Consider the following 24,735-nt stretch of genomic DNA (forward strand, 5'->3'; position numbering starts at 1 on the left):
GTATCTCAATGGGACATTTCCTGGATAAATAAAAGCTAAATAAATAGAAGCAGAGGTGTGATGACAACAGCACATAAATAAAAATAATGCTTTTTCTTTGTCTCCTTTGACATCTGTCACATAATTAAAACTTGTATATAAAATGCTGCAACAAATACAACTGTAGTACATCAAACTAATGGATCCAGTCCAGAGGACTGAATATCTGATCTTTTGCAGAAACAATCTATTTACTTTGAATTTGTCCATCTGACAGACAGACGTGCAATGTAATCTATGATTAGTTCTTATAAAGAGCAAGAACCTGAGACGTGGTGTCAGGTTCTTGCTCTTTAGTGGTCGCTTTGAGGGGCATTTCAGTGATGTTTGAAGACGTGCTCACAGCCGTCTACTTCCAGTAGGATCAGCCAGGATGTTTGATGATAGCAGGTCTGAGATCCTGCAAGGAAGTGACAGAAAAGCTAACTTTCTGTTTTTAAACTCTGCCTTCATTTCTGATTGTAGTTTAAATCTTTTGCGTCATGCAATGTGTTTATATTTGTATTTTTACAAGAAGAAGCTAAACTCAAAATTGCCGTTTGAGTTTCTTTATCAGTTCTCCGACCACATACAATTCTTTTGACTTTTAAAATAAAGTTAGAGCTTTCACAGCATTCAGCACTGAATTATTAATGACAGGAACTGATGTTTCTCTGTTAATTTGAAGTTCCACTTGCTGTGTAGGTCACACATCGATACGTTTCCTGAAGATCGGCACGTCAGAAGCTTGTTTAACTGCAATGTGTTTAGTTAATTTCCATAATTCAATAAGAAAATCTTTTCTTTTTTTATTTTCTGTGATGCCTAATCGTATTCTGACTTTATTTTAAATACTAACAGAAAAGGTAAGCTGAAATGCTTAAAATATTGAATCTATATTTTTCTTTTTCTTCTTAGTCGATGAAGATGGGATGGACTGCTTGGACAACGAAAGACGGCCACACTTCCCGCAGTTCTCGTACTCTGCCAGCGGGCGTGAATGAACTGTCCGTGGGTGTGACGTCATCACAGCTGGTCTCTGAGGTCATCGGTGTGGGAACAAATGACTTTGGACTGACCCAGAGTGCCCCAGACCTGAGGGATTATGCCCTTCTCCTCCATTCCTTCTCTCTTCTTCACCTCTCCAGTCTGCTTCTTTATTTATTTATGTTTTTGTGATTCAGATCATAAGAAAAGAAAGAGAAAAGTGTAATCCTGCACTGCGAGCCGAACTGTGATGCGATCATTTACTTTGTAATGACCCTTTAATGTGAAACAGGAGCTTCACTCGTGGTCTGCTGTGTTTTGACATGCGATTGTCCACCCAAATACTATAAACCAACACATCTTTAGAAATAGGTATATTATTAACTGATGCATTTCAAGGAGGCGATGTTGTCGTTTCTCATTAGCGTGACAGAGATGCAGCGTTTTAAGTCCTTCAAACCCAAACTGCCGTTACTGGTTGTATCTCAGGCTTCTGCAAACACAGACTCAGAGACTCTTGCGTCTGGCTTCATGTTGCTCAGTCTAGCGATTCTAGGATCGATTGATCGGTTGAGTCCTACACACCTCACGTTGTCAAGCAGGATTTGACTCAGGTGTCGCTCAATGCAAAGTCGTTGTTGTTGCTGCTATTTCAAATACTACCACAACTACTACAGGTACTATCGCTCCTACTATTGCTCTTCTACTGCTACTACTTACAGTAAATCCGGTGCTACACTTTCTCCTAAATGCTGCTTATGACCTTTGGCGCCAGCAAAACACCAACCACCTGTATAAACATCCAAGCTTGTACAGCCACCGAACTGCTGCTACTCAGCTGTACATGATCACATGTCAAATCTGAAGTTAGGAATACGATAGCATGTCATGTTTGTGTGTGTGTGAGTGTGTCAGAGCCAGTTGTGGGTCTTTGTTTCAAACTGCACCTCAAAGCACAGCAGCTCAGACAGACGAGGCTCCCAAACAAATGAGTTTCACTACATTTCCCACGGTGCAGTGCAGGATGGTGGACAATCATGTCCGATACAGAAGAGGTGAAAATGAGATGAAACAAGCTGATTTGAATGTCCCCCCCTCCCCCCAAAGGTTTTATTATTATTATTGTTAATTTATTTTAACTGTTTTCTGTCCAAAAAGAAAAAGGGCAAACAAAACCGAAACGGTACTTTTATTTAAACCACGTAAAGCTTTACTGTGACACGATATCGTGGCTTTGGGATCGACACAACTGTACCTCTGTGTGTCTGGAGGAAAGAGAAACTGCAGCAGAAATGTTTAATTTATGATGTACGATGGGTAGCAATGTAACAGCTGATCTCCTGTTTCCTGCAAGTTTCCTTGAAGGATAAAAAAAGAAAAAAGCGAGATGGTATAAATTAACAGTTATGGGTTTACAAGAATCACAGCAATGGCTATAATATATGTTCTATTTATTGTTCTACTTATTGGTTTTATATTTAACTTTTTCTATTGTTATTATTATTCTAGAAAAATAAATATATTGTTATTTTTAGGGCTTAGAGGAAGAAATTTGCACCTCAAGAAACAAAAATGGCTGAAGAATGTAGGAGGTAAAGCAGATCGCCTTCCTGCTGCATTGTTTGTTTTCTTTGATGTTTTTTGTGTTTTGTGACCAAAATGTGACGGCCGGAAGATGACGGGACACGTCTAGAGTAGTCGACAGGTCTAAATCCTCCCACAGGGGTTGAGATGCCCCGACTCGTCTCACCTGATTGGTTTACGGACGTCCCTTGTGTTTAATCCGACCACAGGTGTGTGAGTTAGCGGGGGCTGAGGCAGAGATGAGAGAAGGATGAAGTGGAAGTTGAGCAGAAAGAAAAAGAGGGAAGCACAGAAGTCTGAATGTAAAGGCGCCAGGAGATTGAGTGCTGAACTGTAAGTGTTTAAAGTGAGTGTGCGGAGAAGGAAGGTGAGAGGATGAGAGGTGGCCAGGTGGGCGTACCTGAAGGGTCCAGAGCGACCGCTGAACCGTGGGTGAACTCTGCCGTCTGGAGTGAACTCTGCCGTCGGGAGTGAACTCTGCCGTCTGGAGTGAACTCTGCCGTCTGGAGTGTGTGCTGCCGTTTCCTCCGGTCTGGACGTTTGCGTGTTTGCAGTTGTTGCATCATCATGTCTTCCAGTCTGACCAACCAGATCTTAGAAAATCCCCTCAGTTTCTTCGTTTTCAAGCGCCAGGTAAGCCTTATGGTTTGGCTCAGATTACGTCAAAAAAGTTTGACATCCAGCACTTCAGAATAATATATATATATATTTAAAAAAAAAAGTGAGAACACATTAGGAAAAACTCCCAAACATCACCTTCAGCATCTGGTGGACAGATTAGCGAGCGTACGAGGGGATGTGCTCTTATTAGGCGTTTGTTCCCCACCATATTTATTTGAATGTTTGTATTATCATCATTGATGGATAACTTGAATTTATTTTCTATTTAATTTATTTGTTTGTTTTTTGTAATGGCATTTAGCCGTGTGGGGGTGTAGTTGTGTCCTACTTTGTTCTAAATCAAGTGTCTCCTTTTTTTTTTTCTTCCTTTACAGATATCTTCTACAGCATTTTGCCTGTTTTTTCCGCTGCTCTCGAGTCCATATGCTTTACTGTTGCACAACCATTAAACTGCTAATAACTAGAAAAGCGCTTTATGGCAGAAAGTATAAAAGAATGGCGCCCGCCTGCATGCCGTAGTCCACCTCTGTCCGCAGCAGCAGTCCTGAGTCAAAGTGGTTCTCAGAACTCTTATGAAAAATACTTTTCTGTGATCCGTTGAGCCGATCTGGCACCGCCGGAGCAGCTTAATGGTTCAAACTTTGTCCAGAACCCACCCCGGCATCCTCAGCAGCTCCTGAGTATTTGGAAGGACTTCAGTTTTGATTTGACCCAGGTCTGCGAGCGGCGGAGGAGTTCTAGCTGTACGTGCACGCTTAACGCCAAAACCATCAGAAAAACCAGAGTTCATACAAATCCTGCTTTGTAGCTTTGAACACAGCACTTTCACTCCCATCACTTTTGATATGGTTCACAGGAATCTGATTCAGCCCTGCTTTAAAGGAAGATTTTTAGCTTTTTTATGTTTTTAAAAAAAAAATAAAAAAATTTAAGATTTTTAATTCCAGTTCACATACAACCGCTAACTTTGATGTTTCTCTGATATCTAGAGCTGGCAGAACCCGAATGAAGTGTCCTACATGCAGTCGCTGCGGAGCGGGCTGTGCATGGGGCTCAGTGGGAAGGTTTAGCAAACTGGTCAGGGTTTTATAAAGTGAAAAAAGAATACCTGATCTTTGCACTAATGTCTCTGGCTTGAAAAGTTTTCCTCCAGTGAGTCTCCAACTTTCTCTGTTCAGTTGTGTCGCAGTCTGATTCAGACGGAGATCAAAGAGAACAAGAATGTTTTCCTCTTAATGTCCAAGAGTAGAGAAGATGAACTTTGTGGGCTTTTTCCCCTTAACATGTCACAAGTCAGCCGTCTCAGTCGTTCCTTAACTGGATGCTGAAATTCAGTGTTACTCTGACTGAGTTTCTGTTTTACTGGTGCCCTCCTCATCTGGGACAGCGAGTGAAATCTGACGCTCTGACGGCGTTCACTCTTAAAGCTGCTGCTGTTTGTACTGTACATCTACCACCAACAGATCCGACTCCCGGGAGTGTTTTTAGTACTACTTTTTGTGACGATCTCAGCTGCTTTGAAATGATCTCGTCTATTCTCGATGAACCAATGACATCAGCCAAAACATCACGAACTGTGCTCTGCCTGCCGTTCAAATGCAGATCTGTAAAAAGGCTCACGTTTGGAGGGAGTTTTCAAAATATTTGACCTCATGTCTACTACAGGCTCCATTTCCTCTCTTCTCCGGTACTGCTCCATCATCTTGATTATTACAGTAACAAGCAAGCATGAGAAGCATTTATTGATGAACAGCAAACATGTATAAATAGTCAAGAGTTTAACTGAGTTTTAACGTCATCGTGTCCATTATACTGTAGCTCTACAGTAGGGAGAGACATCTGTGGGCAGCGTCCAGCTGTGGCCAGCTGTGGCCATGTTTCACTGAAGCACTGAAACAATGAAGTCAGCTCTGCCCTCTGACGCGTCAGCGGAGCAGAGATGATACCGACTCCGAGACAGTGTCAGGAAACTCGGTGGATCCTGAGAGATTCACAGAAAAGCAGATCAAAAAGCCTTTTTCTGTCCTTCATGCTGTCAGGATGAAGTGCTGCTGGCCAGTGAGGCAGCGAGGATGTGAAAACAACATATTACCATCAACATGAAGCTGTTTCTTTCTTTCCTTTTTTTTTTTTTTTTTACACTGTACATCCTTAGTATTTTTACACATAAAATGTATATGATAGGGATGCACATTATTTTTTTTTTCCTTTTTACAGACAGCTTCAATAAAGCACTATGTCAATCTGCTGCAGCGTGTCAGCGTTTTTTCTGGTCTGGCTGAGCTTTCAGTTCAAAACAAGACATTTTAAATTTAGACCTCAGTTTTTCAGAAAAATACAGATAATGAAGACGTTCTAGCAGCTGGGAAACATACTAGCTGGTTATGCTTGTGCCAACAGGAGGGGTGGGCTTAAATATCACAAATAAAAGTGTTTGAATAAATTAAAAAAAGCTCAAGGTTTTATTTAATAAAGTTAGAAAACTCAATGAACGGCTCAGTATATCTATCCACTCAACACGTCAGTCACAGTAACACTTAACACACAAAAATGTAACTTTATAGAAAACAGACATTTACAAAAGTGTCTTCCCTCTGATGTTGAACATCCAGGTTCGTGGAGGACGGAGCAGAGACTCATGTACTCACAGGGTCAAATCGCCTCACGTTCAGCGGCTTGAAAGACACAAACACAACTCTCAGAGAAAGCATGTGTCTCAAAATGACAGACAGCAGAGTCAAATATGAGTTTTAAAAAGAAAAACAAAAAAAACTGAATTATTAATCAAGAATGGACAAAAGCTTCTTTTTTTAAGACTTGATTATGAATAGATGAACAGTCCCGCTCTCCTCTGTGTTTGTACCTGTGTGCGAAGGTTCTGCATCTCCTCGTTCAGTGAGTTTCTCTCCTGGATCAGCTGGTTCTGTTTGGCCAGCAGCTCACACACCTGCTGGGCGCTGCTCTGACAGTGACGGTCCAACTGCTGCAGCCTGCAACACAAACCATATGAACTGAAAGGCTGAGAGCAACGAGCCTTTTTGCTTTATTTTTTTTTTTCCATGACTGTTTGTGGGATACATTTGACGGCCTTTTATCTACGGAGGTTGGAAGTGGTTGAATATTTTGGTTGCATACTTTCAAAATTCATCTAGATGTTGAAAATTATCCACTCATCGCCTCCTCCATCTTTGACGTGGTCAAAGGAACCTCAAACCCACCCCAGGACCATGCAATGAACTACGTACACACCTACACACACCTGCCCCTGAATCAAGCTAACAAGTCCAGGAACAAGAACATACAAACTCTAACCAGAAGGACCCCGTGTACTGTTTGAGCCAGAAACAGTCTTGCTGTGACACTGCTGACCACAACACGACACAGCCCTGCTCCATAGGTCGTCAGGAGAAAACATCTGCAACCGTGTCGCAGATTCACCCTCCGTACTTCACCGAAGAGCAGCTAAACCAGACTAATGGTTATTTCAAATTTTTAAAAAAATCCACTACGGTCGAGCTAAGTGGGAGCAGGGTGAATGAAGCGTTTACCTTCACAATTTCCCCTCTGCAGATCAGGGCAGAGTCACCTCCTCAGCGGGACTTTTCATGAGTTTACTGTGCTTTCTTAAAATAAAGTATTACTTTTGAAAACTAAAACTTGCTTTAATAAGCAGCACTAAAAACTAAAATCATGAATGGAATCACAACTGAGAAAATATTCTTATCCAACGGTCTTTAATGATGTTGATTGATAGACGTTAACGAGTTTGTCAAATCCACCTGTGACTTTACTGTTTATCCTCAAACTCGTTCTGCACGTTTTGCTAAAAACTGTCAAACAGTGTGATGTGTAAGTGGCTGGAATGTGTGAGTGTGCGGTTTTACAATCATCGACATCCCAATTAGTGTGTCTGCTTCACCCCGCCGCTCCGGCACACAATGAACCCCTTCACTGCACAAGAGGATTATGGGAGTCTGGGTTCCTGCTGGGGTTTCAGGGTGAGGCTGTGAGAATCCTGTGTGTGTGTGTGTGTGTGTGTGTGTGTGTGTGTGTGTGTGTGTGTGTGTGTGTGTGTGTGTGTGTGTGTGTGTGTGTGTGTGTGTGTGTGTGATGATGAATGTCGGGGAAACTTCTCCCACCGGCAGCATGTTGTCTCGTCCATTCAGCCTGTCACCCCGTTCAAATACAGCCGTGAACTAACTAAGGCCCAATCCCAATACTCCCCATACCTTCTTCCACTAGCCCTCCCTCACTACCACTACCCCTAAAAAAGAAGCCACAGATTTTAGGGCACTTGAAATCTTCCCAGGGGCCTGTCCCAATACTCTCACTACTCCTACTTTTAGCACCACCCCTAAATCAGGAAGCTGAGAGACAAAAGCTGTTTTAATTTCAGCTGTAGCGCTGTTAATATGCCACAAGTTTTAATATTTTTTCAGGCGTAAAAGTAACCGTTAAGATCCCCAACCTGGGCTCAGTTTATCCAAATATAGCCTGTTAAGAAATTTGATCTGATGTTTTCGGCGATGATAAGAGCCGCCGGTCCGGGGCGCAGCAGCGGGAGTACAGACGTGATCGCCCTGCGCCGTCTTCCCGGGGAGAAACCTGCAGCTCTGTTGAGAATTACCGCTGGCTGAAATAAATCATTTAGGAAGATAAATGTTGGTTTAATAGATGAAATCTAACAGTTGTAGCTACGCCTGTTAAGAAATTTGCTCCGAAAATTTCGGGATTTCTGCCTGCCGGCTCCGGAGCTGATTTATGGTTCCGCGTTAAATTGACGCAGAGCCTACGGCATAGGGTACAGCGTACGGCGCGCGTCGCCATGTAACCTACGCCGTAGGCTCTGCGTTGGTGTAACATGGAACCATAAATCAGCCTTTATTCTGGCGAGGTCTGAAAAAGACTTCGCAACAACGGGCAAGCGAGTGATCATGTACATTCACTGAGTGAATATTATAAAAAGTAAAATATATATTTCTCGCTAGAATGAAATATAATCAAAATGCATTTTTATGCAGAAACTAACTCAAAATATTGATTTTATTCACTAAAAAATAAGTAATGTCCATGTTTTTTTTTTTTAAATCAGTCCGCAAATGACGACGAAAAGCATTCTGGGAAATTTTTCTGTCCCTAGATCAGCTAGTGTACATCGGAAAACACTCGATCCGTAGGGACAGATTCATAGCCACTCGTTTTCTTCAATCCCCCTAGGTGTAAAAAGGAAATGGGACACCACTACACTCACGGGAACGCGCAAAATTTAGGGGTAGGGATGAAAACTAGGGGTAGGGGGAGTATTGGGACAGGGCCTTATTCACACACGTACGCGTGCACACACACACTTCCTGATACTAAGAATAAAACTACTACAACTTCCAACTTTTCAAATTAACATTTTGCATTAAAAACACACCTTTTTGATTGTAAAATAAAACAGTACATTAGCAGAGACTGAAAGGGCAGTTCTCAGCTCGATGAAACTAACTAAAAATAAGGCAACAAAAAAGGTTTGAAAAACAACAGCTTTGTGTGTTGGAGAGAAAGCTTCTTTCACTTTTTCAACAGGTTCAGCAGGCGATGAGGAGGAAGACAGAGGAGGAGGATGAGGAGGGCTGTGGCTCGGGGCAAAGACACAGATAGGGGTAGCTGGGAGGGGGAGACAGATGCCCCTGCCCTGCTGGTCGTGTTGGCAGTGGCAGGGCTGCCTGCGAGTAACAGACGGGAGAAGCCAACATCCCAACTCTGCTACACAAGCTGCTCCCGCCCCCCCCCTGACTGTCCTCCCTCTGCCCTGCACCGTCTCATTTTCCTCCGCGGGGTCTCAACCTTCCCCACTTCTTCTGTTAGGACCCCCCCCCCCACTCCCCTCCGTCATCTTCCTCATCCTCACAGAATCCACTTTCACCACCGCCATCAGCTGTCCCTCCAAACACTCATCCATCGCCCCCCTGGGGCTCTCAGAGCGGTTTATCTCAGACCCGGAGGCTCCGACCGGTCCTGGAGGCCGAGGGCGATGCTCCCCATCCCGCCGGTGTCCCTGCAGCTGCCAAGCCACCCTGACCAGTCGCCCCCTCCTCCTCTCCCTCCTACACTGTCACACAGCACGACGCCGTGGAGCCACAACCACACTCAGGGAAGGAGACGAGCAGTGGTTAGTGAAGACACGGGATTCAGGAAACATCGCACGCACGCACGCACGCACGCACGCACGCACGCACGCACGCACGCACGCACGCACGCACGCACGCACGCACGCACGCACGCACGCACGCACGCACGCACGCACGCACGCACGCACGCACGCACGCACACCTAAAGGTCAGAAACAGAGCCTGTTGTTCTGAGGCGGTAAATGTTTGATGAGGGAGGTGTTGAGAATGTGTCGAATGAAGGTCTTTATCTCCACTCCACCAAACTAATCTTGAGTCACGCTGAGAAAATGTCAATCCTAATCCAATCACAGCCCCGATGCTGATACACAGAGAAGCATCAAACACCTCCAGACAATCAAAGACGATACAGAGCAGCCTCTCAGAGAACCAGTGTGTCGCAGAGGACAGGCCGACCAAAACTAGCTTTAAATGTGAAATTATAAACATCACAATCTCGTCTGTGTGAGGAATCAAAGTGTATTTGTTTGCTGATTTCAAACTGACCCCTCTCATATAGTTCATCAGGCACATGCAGTATGAAGAATAGCTGAACCACTGTGCATCAAAATGTCAAAAAGACACCTGTAAAGGAGGCAACAGCTGTGCAAACCCGTCCAAAATCCAAACATGTAGATGCAGCATGACAGACGGCCAGCTGGACAGTCAACCAGTGAATCAAATGTTCAGGTCAGGGTCTGAGATGTTTAAATCTGGTCACTTTGTAAGCTTAAGGTTCATGTAATGCGGTGAGTGAGAGCTCTGACCCCGGCACACACACAAACAAGCACAAACACACCGGGTTGGTCAGGACAGAGAGCTGCCAACCTCTGGCCTGACACCAGACACACACACTCTCTAATCCACCTCACCTTCAGGCCCTGCCTCCCTCCGACGGGGGCGGAGTGCGTGTGTGTGCGATTAAGGTAGCGCTCCTCGCAGCAGCTAAAGCAGCAAATCCAATAACTGGCCTCTATTGACTGGCACACTCATTAATTAGGGCTTAATGCAGCTTAATGCTCAGACACTGCCCCGCACTAATCCACACACACACACGCACTAGCAGGCTGGCCCGCCTCCACCCGCTGCCAGGAACCGGCGAGGGGGTAGCCTGACCGGATCTGAGGATGAGTTGATGGTGAAACGGTGAGAAGAGGTGGGTGAAAAACAAGGGCTGACAGTCAGGGGTGTCGGGTGAGGAGCCGGACGCAGAGGCAAAGATCCTCGCTGCCGCATGAAGCCGCTCGGTGAGGAAGGAAGGGAGCGCTTCCCCGCATGACCTGGTGAAAGGACACCACCTGCTGGATCCCACAGTTCACTGACACACACACACATGCATCTACACCAAAATAATTCCTCTAAAAACACCTGAAACTGCCTCTGAACCAACCCTAGTAGTAAATGTGTCTTTTGCTCTCCAGCAGACATGATGAAGCAAGTTTTGCTGGGAGGCAGTTTGCAGTAATTTCCCCTGACGGCCCAATAATCAAACTCAGCTCACAATCTGCATCTCGAACCGCGGCTCTCTCTATTGACTGCTGCTACTAAGGAGATTAATTACAACGCACAAACACACACACACACACACGCACACAGCTAGCCCTCTGTGGCATACATCAGTAGTAGCCCACAGCTAGTCTCCTTACTCCGCTGTGTTTGTCTATGTTTGCATATTTATTTACAGGTGGGAGCACATGTCCTAAAGGCATGGTCCAAAGGGAAAGTGCTAACATCATGTTAGAGAAAAGCAGCGCTCAGGACCGTCACGCAGCAGCCAACTTGAACGTGCTTGCCGTTACAACAAAAGTCATCAGGTGGAGAATTTTTACTTGAATATAGTGATTTCATAGAGATGAAGGAAATTAAAGTAAACCAGCTCACTCTGCTTACACATTTTAGACAGAGTCTACATTTATGTATGTGCAGAAGATTAAAGACAAAAAGATCTGCCCACGTACATAAAGGTGGATATAACTAAAGAGAGCATTTTAATCGTCTCTTATATTATAAGATTTGCAACAAGAGAGAAAACACACCTACAGAAAAATATTTCATCAAAACTTAACTAGTTATTTGACTGCATCACATCCAGATAAGCGTGTGTCCGTGTGTGTGTGTCCGTGTGTGTGTCCGTGTGTGTGTGTGTGTGTGTGTGTTGGGGGGGGGGATCAGCATGCGGAGGCCTGAGGGGTGAAGAACACAGGCAGACGTCCTCGTCTTGCCTGGTTTCAGCGACGCTGCCAGGGGCACGACGGCTGCAGATGCCACGCAGAAACACACACACGACGACGTTTCGCCCAACCCCAGGCCTCCCATCAGCACCCTCACACCCCGCCGCTCGCACCAAGTCTTGGCTGCCACACAACTGCACTGCGTGTGTGTGTGTGTGTGTGTGTGTGTGTGTGTGTGTGTGTGTGTGTGTGTGTGTGCCTGCGCTGACGGCCATGCCCCCCGTCCTCGGCACCAACCTGCCGTGCCAGTTGTTGCTCTCGCTAACATGCACATGTGACACGGGGACATGATTGGTGACACCGTGTTTGATCAGGATGTCAATTCCCTCACCGTTATTCGCTGTAGCGGCATCATTACTACGCACCACCTGCCATTTTCTTTTGCTTTCATTTCATTATGATCCCAATCACATGAAGAGTAAAAAAAAAGACAAAAAAAAAATCTTTAAAAACATTCAACTATCTGGATCAGTTATTAAAAAACAAACATTTTTCTTTTGAACCAGAGTAAGTTTTAAAAACCTGCAGTGTTTCTATATGCATGCTAAAAGATCAAAAAAAGAAAAGAAATGGATGGCTGAATTATCATGTAATCATCCAGCTAATAAATACTTGTTCAAAGCAGCTGCATTGAAATCCAAGAATGCTCTTTTCTCATTAGTTTCCAGCCCGCAGCTGTTCTCCAGAAGTGTTTTTACGTGTTACTAGTCTAACGTGCCAGATGTCAGTCGCAGATGAAGCTGCAGCTCCTCTGTAACACTGTTCCTGCCACTGTTGAGCTTTCCCTTAAACATTTCCTACAATCCGTTTTTCCCCACCTTCAACAACGCAGCGTCTACTAAAAAACTGAAAGTGACTCAGATCAAATGTTTGCTCCGTTTCTTCTGAGAAATCGGCTTGGAAGAAAATATACTACATTTAAAATAATAATAATAATAATAATAATACAAAAAAATAATAATAATAATAATAATAAAAGCTCATGTTTATTTCCTTTTAATGACTGAGGTCAGTTTTCGCTTTCGTTGACTTTATTTCCATGTTGTTGCTTTGACGATATTTTACTCTTCAGTAAAATCAGCTTTTTTAAGCTTTTCCTTTTTTTTTTTGAATAAAAATAAAAAACAACTAATAAACCAAGGTTTAATATTTTTATCTATTTAATATAAATCGTGTAAACGTTTCAGTACTTGTATATTACAGATATTTTATATTTCTGCTGTTGTATTTTAATTCATTTTATTGAGAATTCTCCAGGTTGATTTGAAAAGTCTTAACTCTGCAGCTGAAACAATGAAAAAAGAAAACATAAGAATGAAGTGATCAGTGCCTTGTAGTGTTTAAACATATAAAAACAGTAGAATTGAAGTAAACGGGTATTGACATGACCTGTGTAGATCCTTTGAAATTTCATCTTTGGGGTTAAATCCTATAAAACTGTGGCGATGCTGCTGCCTAAGATATTTGAAATATTGACCTGTAAAAGTGATTCTTGCAGCTCATAACACACAGGCTGATCTGGTATTTACAAGAGTATACAAAGCTCAAAACTCTTTAAAACCCCCAGTTTTCACTGCTGTTTTTCCTGATTTATTTGATTCAATTTATATGCTCGATTAATTTTTCCCGTTAAGAGAGAAAACCTGAAAGTTGCTTCCATTACTTATTTAAAATAATTGTTTTGGTGTTTTCTTTGTACTTTCACGATCACTTCTTGTTCATGATTATCGTCGCCTTAGAGATCCTGATAAAATAATCTAAATATCTAACTTTTTGTTTAAAATAATAAAAATCAATGATATGAAGAGATAAAATTCCATAAATGACAGAAATCAAATGAGTAAATCTGTGAATACTTTTGTACTCCTGATCTTTTGGTCTCAAACTCCTGTGTTTATTTAATTTTCACTCTTTTGTTTTTGGTCCGAGGCAACAGTTCAACAGTGACAGACACAAGCTCAAGCAGCGTGAAATAAAACGCTCTTGGCATGTCATTTTATTAAAACTGATGGGAAACTTTAGGAAGGGATCATCTGATGAAAGTATAAACAGCTCTGGATGAGCTCAGAGGAACCTCTGCTTTCATTTCCTCTCATCAGCGCAGTAACAGAGGTGTCGGTGCTGCTGCAGGCTGGTACCGCATCCAGTCAATGTCAACATGTGTGCTGCTACGAGGCCTGCTGCCTTTTCTCTGTGTGTTTGTGTTCTTGGCATGAAAGTATTTCTGCTGATGTGACTTTTAACTTTGTTTCTAAAGAGGGGGCAGGTGTTTCTGCCCCAGTTTTCAACTTGTATTTTTATGAAGTCGCGTTAGTGTCACTGACTGGGGCTAGAGATGTGACGCTTTGCACAGTTAACGCTCCAGCTTGCAAGCCTCTGGCTACAGCCCGACATCTGAGCTGCAAATCTGTGCGTCTGTGTGTGTGTGTGTGTGCGTGTGTGTGTGCGCGACTGAGCTGTAAAGCCACCGTTTGACAATGCTCTTTCAGCAGGCTGCCCTGCGGTTGCTCCCGGCTACAGAAGCCAGCTGGGCAATGCAGAGACAGAGACGATAAGAGAGGAAGGAGCAGATGAAGGAGAAGATAGGATGACTGATCAGCGCCATCCAGAGGTAGAAACAAAACCCTGCCAGAGAAACGAGTTGAACGGTGAACGAAACCCTCAGTGGATCACATCTGAAATGTCATGTTAGTTATAATTCAACATTTCTACAATACAACATCTATGTACTGAATTTTCACTTCAATTATCATCTTCAGTGTGTGTGGGAGACACAAATAAGGCTGGAGAGAGGACAAAACCTCATCTTTATCAAAGAGAAGCTCGCGGAGGTGAGGGGGCCACGGGAAGTGGTGGAAACGAAGGTTGGCCAGGTTTCTTCTTAGTTTAACACGTTCAAAACAACTTCTGCAGTGAATATGCAGCAAACATTTCTGCATCCCCACAAAGCAGATGTTGGTTTCTTTATTCTAGGAGCTGCTGAAAGCAACATCTAAGATCATCATGCTAAACTACATTTCCTATGAGGAAAACATTCAAGCGAAGAGGCTGCAAAAGATAAAAATACATCTCAAAATGTGTGAGGAGATGTGAACAGTAAGAAAGCAGCCGTGAAATGTACTGTCATCTTAATATCAGCCATTTGTGGAGCATTAATATGAAGTGTGACAAAAAGAGCGCAAATGCTGCACACTTCTTTCTCACAATCCCCGTTTCTCTGTGTCTCCTAGATCAAACATTTGCAGTTCATCACACACAGATGCAGGCAAACCTACAGACGCGTGCACAGATCAAATAAATGAAAGCTGTCCTGCCTCCTTCTGCCCTGCCTCTGCCAACTTCATTTACAAATGAAAAGTTATGCGATGGGCGTCCTTTTGCTTCTGGGGCACGGCGGCATGCTGTGTGTTTGAAAGTAGGGGGTGGTGGGGGGGGAGAGGGGACCACAGAGAGTGTGTCCGTGTGTGTGTGCGTGCTTGGATGCGTGTGTGGCGGGAGCCCAGATGAAGCAGCCCTCGCCCGAGGCTCGCTGTCCGCCCGCGGTAGCAGCAAGCCTGTTCCTTCTTCCTCGGCCCGCTGCGACCATTTGTTCCATTAACCAATCTCCTGGAGCCTCTGGTGTAAACACACACACATCCACAGGCATACATACTTCAACAACTGCTTGCACAGCTCATGCCACACATGGCCCTCTATCCCTCCGCCACCCTTCGCTCCATCCTTCCCTCCCTCCTCTGCTCTCCTCCAGACGCACGCACCATCTTTCTTCGCGGAGTCCATATGGCCGAGTGAAGCCTGTGGATCTACAGTCACATCTGCGTATATGTTGCTACTCCTCCTAAAAGACTCACACGAACACTCACAGACCTTCTACGGCACATCACCACGCTCTGCCGTCACTATGTACACTTAGAGGAGCGTTGGTGTGATGCTGGTCTGCCGTGTGTGCGTGTGAGAGCCTGCGTACGTGACCCGAGTGTGTACATGCGTAGTGATAATTGGTGAAACAGCCTGCGAACAGCTGTGAGGTGAGAAAAGGTTGTGTGGTGTTTAGTACAGACCGTACAGACGGCAGCGTGGAAGAGGAGGAAGAGAGCAGAGAGGAGTAAAGTTGGAACGGAAGAGAAGGAAAAGAAAAGTGAACAGAGGTGAGGGGAGAAGTAAAGAAAGAGCTGGCAGAAGAGAAGGTAGTTAGAGAAACTGATTCCACATCAACATCAGTCTGATAACTTGGTCGGAGCTCGTGTTGCACTGAGTTTGATTTTGTCAAGATAAAAGCAAAAATGCAGATGAGTGCAGAGCTTTGTCGAACGTCCATTTAAACACGAAACACTTTCATTTTTGTAACTATAGTGACAAAAATTGTTTTGCTCCAATTAATTATTGAAAAGAATCTTTAAATGAGTGTTTCACTCTTGATTTCTGCCTTTTTAACATGTTTTAAGTTGTTACAAAGAAAGAAAAAAAAACATAAAAAGATCATCCTGTTTTCCTAGTTACTTAAACAAATAGTTGTATTTGATGTGAAAATCTTGCACTGGACTGTTTGTTTACATTCAACTGAGAGTTCTCCTAAAGCGGCACCTGAGAAACAATCACCTTTTTTGATTTAATAATATGGAAATTGAGTTAAAATATGTTGTCATTTCCATAAATAAGAAAAAGAAAGGAATGTCACCAACACAATCACTTCAGGAAAATAATCCATGTGTTATGTAAAATATACATTTAACGGAAAACATTCAAATGTAAAAGTCTCATTTCAAGAATTAAAGGTGAAAAACATTTAAAATGAAAAAGATTTTACTATCTGGCTTTGCATCTTCTCTATTCTCTACTGCCCTGTTCTCGCTTGCGCTCTCTCTCTCCACCCTATTTTCCATCCCTTCATTTCCAAGGGAAAAAAAAAGAAAGAAAGAAAAAAACAACACAGAAATAGTGAAATAAATAATTAACTGGTGCAGCAAAACATTGTGTGCTAAAAACCCCTGTGTCGTTTGGCATTCAGCTTGCCCATGTAAAAATAAATCAAGCTGATTTTCCAAATGTTTTGTGCGTGGTGCGCTGTTGCCGCTCTTCGCAGCACAGATTGCAGGCCGATGGAGAGGCTGTGGGGAGGGGCGGGGCGCTGGATATTGAACCCACTTACACCAGCTTGTTAACACATACACCTTAACCCCCGAGCGGCGCGGCGGGGCGTCCGCCGAGCAATCAGGGCCTGCAGGGACCGACTAACATATACGTTTGTGATGTATGGACACACACAAACGGAGAGGATTGTGAGAACACGAGCGCTATTCAGTGCAAGAAAAAGACCATATGACACACGGGCTTACAGGCGAGTACACGCACAAACAAAGCTGCTGATAGACACACTCGGAGCAGATATCTCAAAGGCCCGTTCCTGAACATCACAAACTCCAACGGATGACTGCAGTCAAACACTGATAATTACTGTTAACCAGATCTGTGTTTCAGGATATTAGTGGTAATAAAAACACCAGATATGTGATCACATGCAGCAAAACAAACGGGTCCAAGGTAAAATGACTACGATAAACCATTCATCACATTCGTTCATTCAAGGTTAAAAGTATAGTAAAAGAAATCTGTCATAATATTAATCTTTACCCCGTATTTAACTGTGAATCACAGGCTCAATCATCAATTAACTACATGTCTTTACTGCTTAAACCAAAAAAAAAAATCATCTCTAGTATACACACATACACAAACGCACACACTAAATGCTAAATAAAAGCAGCTCGACGCTCACTCCTGAAGTGACCTCCTCTAGAGCTGAATTCAGATTTTAAAATATCAGGAGGATTCGTCAACAAACAAAGTGTCAAAGCGGAAAATAAAACTCTGTAAATGCCAAGAGTGATTATCGTGGTGCAGTTGGGAGAAGAGAAGTTGGGTGCCAACTTCACAGCCAATCCACTTTTGGCAGCCAGAATCCAACTCTGCTTACCCCTGAGAACACGCAAAAGTAACTCAGTACGCACACAAACGTGCGCACATACACACACACACACATGAAAAAAATAGCACAACATATGCGTAAGAAACATACAGAATATTCAAATTTCACTCTGCCCAGCTACTTCAGATTGTGTCTCTGTGAAACACACAACCAGCAGACAGCTGTGACTTGGTAAACTTTGATTTTTGTAAGCGTCTGACTCTCGGCAGGTTAACACCGGTGGGTGGAAGACAATATGTAGTGTCAGTGATGGAGCAGGACAGAAGGGTTGTGTGTGAGCGGAGAGTGGAAGTAGCGGTGGAGGGCCACTGGGGTAGAGATCCTGCAGAATGGGGCAACAACACCCACACACCCTCGCCCACACTGGCTCAGCCAGGCTGCACGCCAGGCGCCCTGTGGAGACACACACCAACTGGGCTCCAGAGACCCCCCCGCACACACACTGTACGATTAACCAGGGATGGAAGAACTTTTATGTGCAGCTTTTTTAAGTAAGACAGAGAAGAAAAAAAAATTAAAATGCATGAAACTTAACCCAGCGATGCCTTTGTTAAAACAGCCACATATTCATTTTTTTTTAACGGACTAATGAACCGAGCAGTTAACTTCATTTCACTTGTGCTGCTCTGAAGATGCAACAAAGCAAAAGTTGAATTTAAACCAGCTCTAAAATGACGGTGTTTAGAGGAGGTCATCCTCCAGCCAGCCCTGGGGTGTGATAGCAGAAGACACGCGATGTGTTTAGAGAGCAAATCTGTTAAAAGAACTAACGTAGGAGTAAATGAGTGAAAGAAAAAACATTTAAAAAATGACCAGGACAAGGTTCAAAAGGTTCAAAAGCTGCAACATGTTTAAGCCATTACAAATCACGAATCCTCACTTCTCATTACAAAGTGAACTGTGTCTTGTGTCTCTAACCCAAGACACAGAGAATCAAAGAGTCTTGTCAGACAATTTATGTCAAATAAAATAGAAGATATTTAGTTGTCCTCAATTTACATTATTAGTCTGCACAACGCATGAATAAAATACTCCTTAGGATCATAATTTATTTCACCTTTCAATCAGCACAGGTATAACTATTTAATCTGATACAAATACAACTCCATGATTTGGGGACATTATCCCTTTTTCTGCATTTTAATACAGTTGAGCAGGTCAATATTTGCAAATGGGTGAAGTGAATCACCAAACAAGATCCATTATGTATAGACTTTTTCCATTAGAGATAAGTGATTTATTCCCAGGAATCAGAACTAAAATGATGCAAAAATTACAATTATTCCCATGTAAAATAAACGAGAATGACTGGAGAGTTTGTGAAGAAAACTATATACTATCAAAAGTAAAGAGATTAAGACTAAAAGCATATGGGCCAGATGGCGCAGAACTCTGATTAATAGTACAGAAATAAATAATAGTGTGGAAACACAACACTTTCTCATTAGAGAATTAACAAATTAGATCCAGTCTTTGCCTGCAAGCATCACAAGAAATGTTCAAAAAGTAAGAAACGAAAAAGAAAATGTCATAAAATGTCTTTCCCTCTGGTGTAAGTGCAGGTGTGTGTGTGTTTTGTGTGCATGTGCGCACCTGTCCTTCATACGCTGGTGCATGCGTCCGTGCTGGACGCACTGTTCCTCCATGTTGGAGCAGCGGGTTCTCAGACTCTTCACAGTCTCCTCCAAGTGCTGTTTCTCCAGCGCCAGCTGTTCCAGCTCACTTCTACGCACACACACAGCGTACATCAACCTCACTCTGCACGATTACATATTTCTAATAGATGAAATATCAAACACTAAATATCTTGCTGTGACAATAATAAATGCATAAAACAGAGAGGTGAAATAATCTAGACCAAGATACGGCATGACATAGACATAATTAAGAGTGAAGATAACTTACATCTATGTATTTTCAAATGTAATAGGAGTTAGAAACTTGAACAGGATGACGTAATGGGAAATTAATGAATGAAATAAGTTGATATTGTCATTGAAATGACAAAGAATGTGAATACACTAATCACCTTAGTGGCATAACATGGTTTATGCTTTTGAAACACAATCTTCTGCACATCAGTGAGAGAGGAGTAAAATCCAAAACAAGGTCCTTTCCTGGACATTAAAGTTGTGTTTCCCTAAACAGCATCATCTGTTGTATAACACCAACCTGAAGTCTGGGTTACAAGACGTCACCAAACTAACTAGTGAAAACTATTTCTCAGTTTCCTCGCTCCTCCTGCTCCAGCCGTCTCAGTGAAACCTCACTTAGCTCGGATGAGACGGTCCAGCAGGACTTTAACCGCTACACTGGGCCTGGACTCCAGGAGCTCAAACAGCCCGAGGCACATAGCACACCAACACCACACTGCTGCTAAACTGAGCAGCACACACACACACACACACACACAAACACACACAGCAGATGCAAGATATCAGCCTGCAGGGCGGTGTGTCAGCATGTGCGGGCTTTCTCTTACCCCAAAACCAAAAACCATCAGTACTGTAATACTTAAATCTAAAACACTCAGGATACTTATCCTGAGTGTGTGTGTGTCTGGGTGTATGTTGTGAGCCTGCGTCCAGTGGCTGGTGAGCCCAGTGTGGTCTGGCAGGGCCAGATTGGGCGCTGTCATGTGACTAATGCGCAGCACAGCTCCAACAGCTGACAGGACACTGGGCCCTGGGTCACTCCCATATACGCTCACGTACACACTCGAGTGTTCATGTTCACACACAGGCAGCCCAGATGGAGAGCTGGGCAGCCCTGCTGTGACTACAGTAGCATCAGGTTAACAAGAAAAACAGGTCAGATTGGAAAGCAGTTTGTAGTGCGTTGACATGTTCTGCTGAACAGCCTGGACGGATGATGCTTTGTTAAGTGATGTCCAACAGACAGCGGGAACAAACCACGGAACGGGAGAACAACTGTTCTCATCAAAAAGAAAATAAAAAGACAAATGGATCCGTTAACGTACCGCATTGAGAGGCAAAATATATATAGATATATAAAACGGGTGAAACAAAAGTCATAATTTAGGGATTTAATGTTTAAAATGAAACTCTGACCTGCTGTTCTCAGATAGATCTTCCAATTGGGCCCCCAGTTTGAAGCACTCCTCCTTCAGCTTCTGGATCAGGGAGTTCTGGGAACTCAGGAGATTGTCCATCTCTCCAACTGCAACCAATCAGGAGTATTCTGACATTACTTTGAGTTTAAATACCATGTGTGATTGATTTCATGCACTCTGAATAACTGATCTTGAGTTGGAAGTGATCTTTAGTCTGGTACTTTTCACAAAAAGCCCAAAATCGACGTCCGAGTCCCATGAAACCCCATCAGAAACCCGTCCATCTCTTTTAATAATTACATCGTGTTTATGTAAATGTGGAAGAGGCATTGTGCAGACATCGGATCAGATTCAAAATGGACAGTTTATTTGCTCAGCTTGAATTAAAATCACAGTTGCTTCAGTTTCAAATCAAAGGGAAAATTCAGTTTTTCTTCAGTGAGCAAAGTAAAAAAACAAATTATATTTAGCCGAAACAATTTTTCTTTACTTAAAAAAAACTTTGTGGATTGCCAGTAAAATGCTAATATGGTATAAGAGCAGGATGAGCAGGAGAAGACGAAGAAGAAGACTGTAAATGAATGTTATTTGACTGAAGTGATCTTTTTGAAAATGTATATTTTGTGAATCAAAAGAAAAACTCTAAATCACAGGTCCAAACAACTTTCTAAGGTTGTATTTGATGTGTTTACGCCGAGACTGAAGCTTTGGAGTCTGAATCTTTATATACTTCAACAGTGACTGAAAAAGTGCATTAAAGGAAAGGTTTTTCTTTTTAAATGTATCTAATAAAGTAACTTCTGTTAACATGCAACACAACCCCAAACGGCTGTGCATATCAGAGAATAACATCCACCTTATGTACAAAGCAGAGGGCTGAAACCTATTGTGACAAATACTGCAGTGAAAGCAAAATACATACATATGTCTCTTTGAATGTATTCCCAAAAATGCCTTTGTCAACACTAACATTAAAATCAAAAGTGTTCAAACAACAGGAGGAGGCATACAGAGAGAAACAGTTGTACACAGAAGACAGAATAGGAATAGAAAGTGTGAGCGTGGGGTAAAAGGAGGTGTATTGTTGTTTGAAAGTGCTTTCTTTCTCCTCTCCACCCTTTCTGCCATGTCCTCATCCACACATGGGGGCCTCTTTCTGAACAATCCAACACTGGGCTTTCATCGTTCCTTTGAAATGATCCACGTTCCACTCTCCAACATATGTTTGCTCTTCTATTAAAAAAAACCCACAATGGCTGCAGTTTGGATTGAGGGAATGATCCACCTGCTCCAGCATTCTGTTACTGTTAACCAACACCAAACACCAAGGACTTGCAGTCTTTGAAAAGTAGCTCAGACTTTTCTGCACATGCAAGTGACATTGTGGGGAGATGGTTTAAAAAGAGGAGAAAGAAGAAATAACATCCACCTGGAGCTAAAACCAAACCTTCTCTCATAATGTCCTGTAGAAATGTTAATATGTGAAAATGTAAATATGAATTAAATCATGACAGATATAGATGTAAAGGCTGTTGGTTTAGGTTGAGAACCTAACCCACAGATTGTGCCTTTTGTTTTTTTTTTAATTCCACTGTACAGACTCTGTAATTAAAATCACCGCACAGGCACTGCATGGAGAGCAGAAATTGGATGCTACAGTGCATTAAACTATGAAACTAAACTACACAAACTCACAGCCGTGCACACGCACATACACTCAGACAAAGTTCGGACAGTGCTGGAAAAGTTGTATGGAGAATGCTAATTAGCCGAACAGGCTTTGAAAGCGTCTGGCCATGCGTAGGCCAAAAAGAACCCTGGGACACAGAAACACAGCAGAACTGGCACTGGAAACAAACAGAGGAAAAATGAAGGCAGGAGGGAGGGAAGGAGAGAAGGAGTGTGGCAGGGAGGGAGGGACAGACAGAAACAAATATCTGATATCATCTAGGGGCTGCTCTGTACACATTTACTCAAAAAAGTAACATGAAAAAAAAATTGAGAGAGAGAAAAAAAAAAAGGTGGGAGGGAGCAGAGAAAAAGGCAGAGAGGGACGGATGGATGGATGGAAGGACAAACGGATGGACAGAGAGGCGGGATTTGGAGAGCAAGAAAGCTAATTATCCTGCTCGTCTGTTAGATTGCACGGGGAGAGGAAGTGATGCGAGTTACTAAAGGACATCCACCCCTCTATCCCCTCCCCATCCACAGTTTCCTGCTGCGCTCTGATGTCAGCTCTCTTTAGACAACATGTGTGCTGCCGACACGCGCCAAAAAGAAACTCTTTGTTTACCCCCCTCCATCTATTCCTCTCTCTATACTCTCCATCTTTGTTCTGCGTACCAGCAGGCTCCCCGGTAGTTGAAGGGAACCACAGGTAAATAAAAAGATAGGAGAGGGGAGGGTGGGCGGGTGGGGGGATCCAGATGGTGCAACAGATGTGTAAGCAGCAGCAGCTCTGCTGTGCAGACATACAAGGAGCTCTGAGCTGGGTCTCTCTGCGCGGCTCCCATCACCTCCCCTCCTCCCCCTGCTCGGCCCTGATACTCCCCACTTAAAGCTTTATTCTACTCTTTTTGAGGTCACTTTATCTCTGAGGAGTTCTGTTCCTGTACATGATCTCATCGCGGGGATCTTTCATCCGGAAGATGAAGGTTCAAGATCCTGTTCCAGTAAAGATCCACCCCGCTGAATTATCCTTGAGCAGCTGACTGAGACCCTCCCAGCAAAGTGGTTCTGCTCTGGTCTTTGTTTCCTCCCTGCTAACGCCACCTTCTACCCTGCATCAGAACAAACATGCCTACGTTTGGGCCTTCCACAATTAATAAACTATCACCTCATCTGTATCATCTGAGGTAATTCATATTCTTCAAGATGATCCAGTTCATTCACCTTCACGAAACCAGAGTTTTGAATTTGGTAAAAAAAAACTGTCCTTTTGTTGATCCCTCTTCTCCAAATGTGGATTATTAAAACTCGAGTTACAAGAAATATTTGAGCCACCAACTGTGATCCTGAGGTGATTAACTTATATTTTATATCTTGATGGCGTCGTAAGTTCAGTGGGTCAAAGCCAACCGTCTCCTTTTTTGCACAGTAACAGAGAAAGCAGTTCTTCATATTTTCAGAAAAAAAGGCTACTCATTATGTAGCATGCTATATGTGATCGTAAAGATCTTGTCAAGTGTGTGTGAGGGTACTGTGTGTGTGTGTGTTCATCTATAATTTGCATTTAATGACACATTTATTAGTTGTCATTTCTGTTTCATTTTTGGATCTATACTTTCACATCTATAAATATACAGATATTCCAATATGCTGCACACAAAGTCACCAATCACTTGCAGATCAAAAAATAAGCCATTAATGTGTCCTATTCAATACTGCAAAAAAACTATCTTTAACATGAAATCTGATTGCATGAAGAAGTTCTGATTGTGAAACAGTTTCGACTGTGATTCAGAGCTGCTGGATGTTATTCGAAATGTGATAAAGCTGCATGCAGTTGCAGTTGGTTGGAGTTTCTGGACTAGTAGAACAAGCAGATGGGACAAAGGTTCATGAAGAACTCACTTCTCATGGATTCTACAGTAACAGAAATCTTTGGTGAAAGACAACAGTTTTGTCATAACACTGCATTTCATGCATCATATATCAAACGTACAAGTCAAATCTGTATTGCTACTGTGGATTAAAAAACGGACCTGTTTGCAGGTGCTGCACCTCTGTCTGCTGTAGCATCACAGCCAGCCTTTTCTCCTTTTCCTGCACTGAAAGGGTCATTGAGGCCATTTCCTCAGCATGAGCCCGGTCTGCACCGTCTCTCTCCTGTCTGAGGAAAAGAACAGACATGTGGAACAACAGTTAACGCTAGCATGCAATCGGTAGCACAAATTATATAAAGATCAATCTATAACAGTAGCGCATGTGATGGAGTCAGGACTGAGTAACATCAGAGTCCTGGGTACAAGGGCAGAGGAAGAAAGGGAGTTGATACATCATTAATACACCTGAGCCAGCAACAGAGCCAGAGTGCTGCATGTGTCTGAAAAAAGTGAAACACAAGCCTTCTTACTAACA

General features: G+C 43.0%; 2 protein-coding genes across 4 annotated transcripts in view; one reads left to right on the forward strand and one right to left on the reverse strand.

Annotated features, from left to right (window-relative positions):
• akt3a (v-akt murine thymoma viral oncogene homolog 3a) overlaps window positions 1–5,452 on the forward strand; it is a 72,248-nt gene extending 66,796 nt beyond the window's left edge. For both annotated transcript variants that reach the window (XM_061745924.1, XM_061745925.1), the window contains one exon: window positions 937–5,452. In XM_061745924.1, the coding sequence (XP_061601908.1) occupies window positions 937–1,022 (86 nt within the window). In that variant the 3' untranslated portion in view covers window positions 1,023–5,452. The remainder of the gene's footprint in view (window positions 1–936) is intronic.
• A 497-nt stretch (window positions 5,453–5,949) lies between these two features.
• Window positions 5,950–24,735, reverse strand: part of sdccag8 (SHH signaling and ciliogenesis regulator sdccag8) — a 43,613-nt gene continuing 24,827 nt past the window's right edge. Inside the window, exons 14-17 of one of the 2 annotated variants that reach the window (XM_061745927.1) lie at window positions 24,360–24,487; window positions 20,654–20,762; window positions 19,176–19,304; window positions 5,950–6,200 (exon numbers count right to left, since the gene is read on the reverse strand). In XM_061745927.1, coding sequence (XP_061601911.1) covers window positions 6,032–6,200; window positions 19,176–19,304; window positions 20,654–20,762; window positions 24,360–24,487 — 535 coding nt within the window. In that variant the 3' untranslated portion in view covers window positions 5,950–6,031. Of the gene's footprint in view, window positions 6,201–19,175; window positions 19,308–20,653; window positions 20,763–24,359; window positions 24,488–24,735 lie in introns of both variants that reach the window. The other variant, XM_061745926.1, reaches the window with a different exon arrangement.

This window comes from Cololabis saira, chromosome 17 (assembly GCF_033807715.1).
Source record: "Cololabis saira isolate AMF1-May2022 chromosome 17, fColSai1.1, whole genome shotgun sequence".
Classification (NCBI taxonomy): Eukaryota; Metazoa; Chordata; class Actinopteri; order Beloniformes; family Belonidae; genus Cololabis; species Cololabis saira.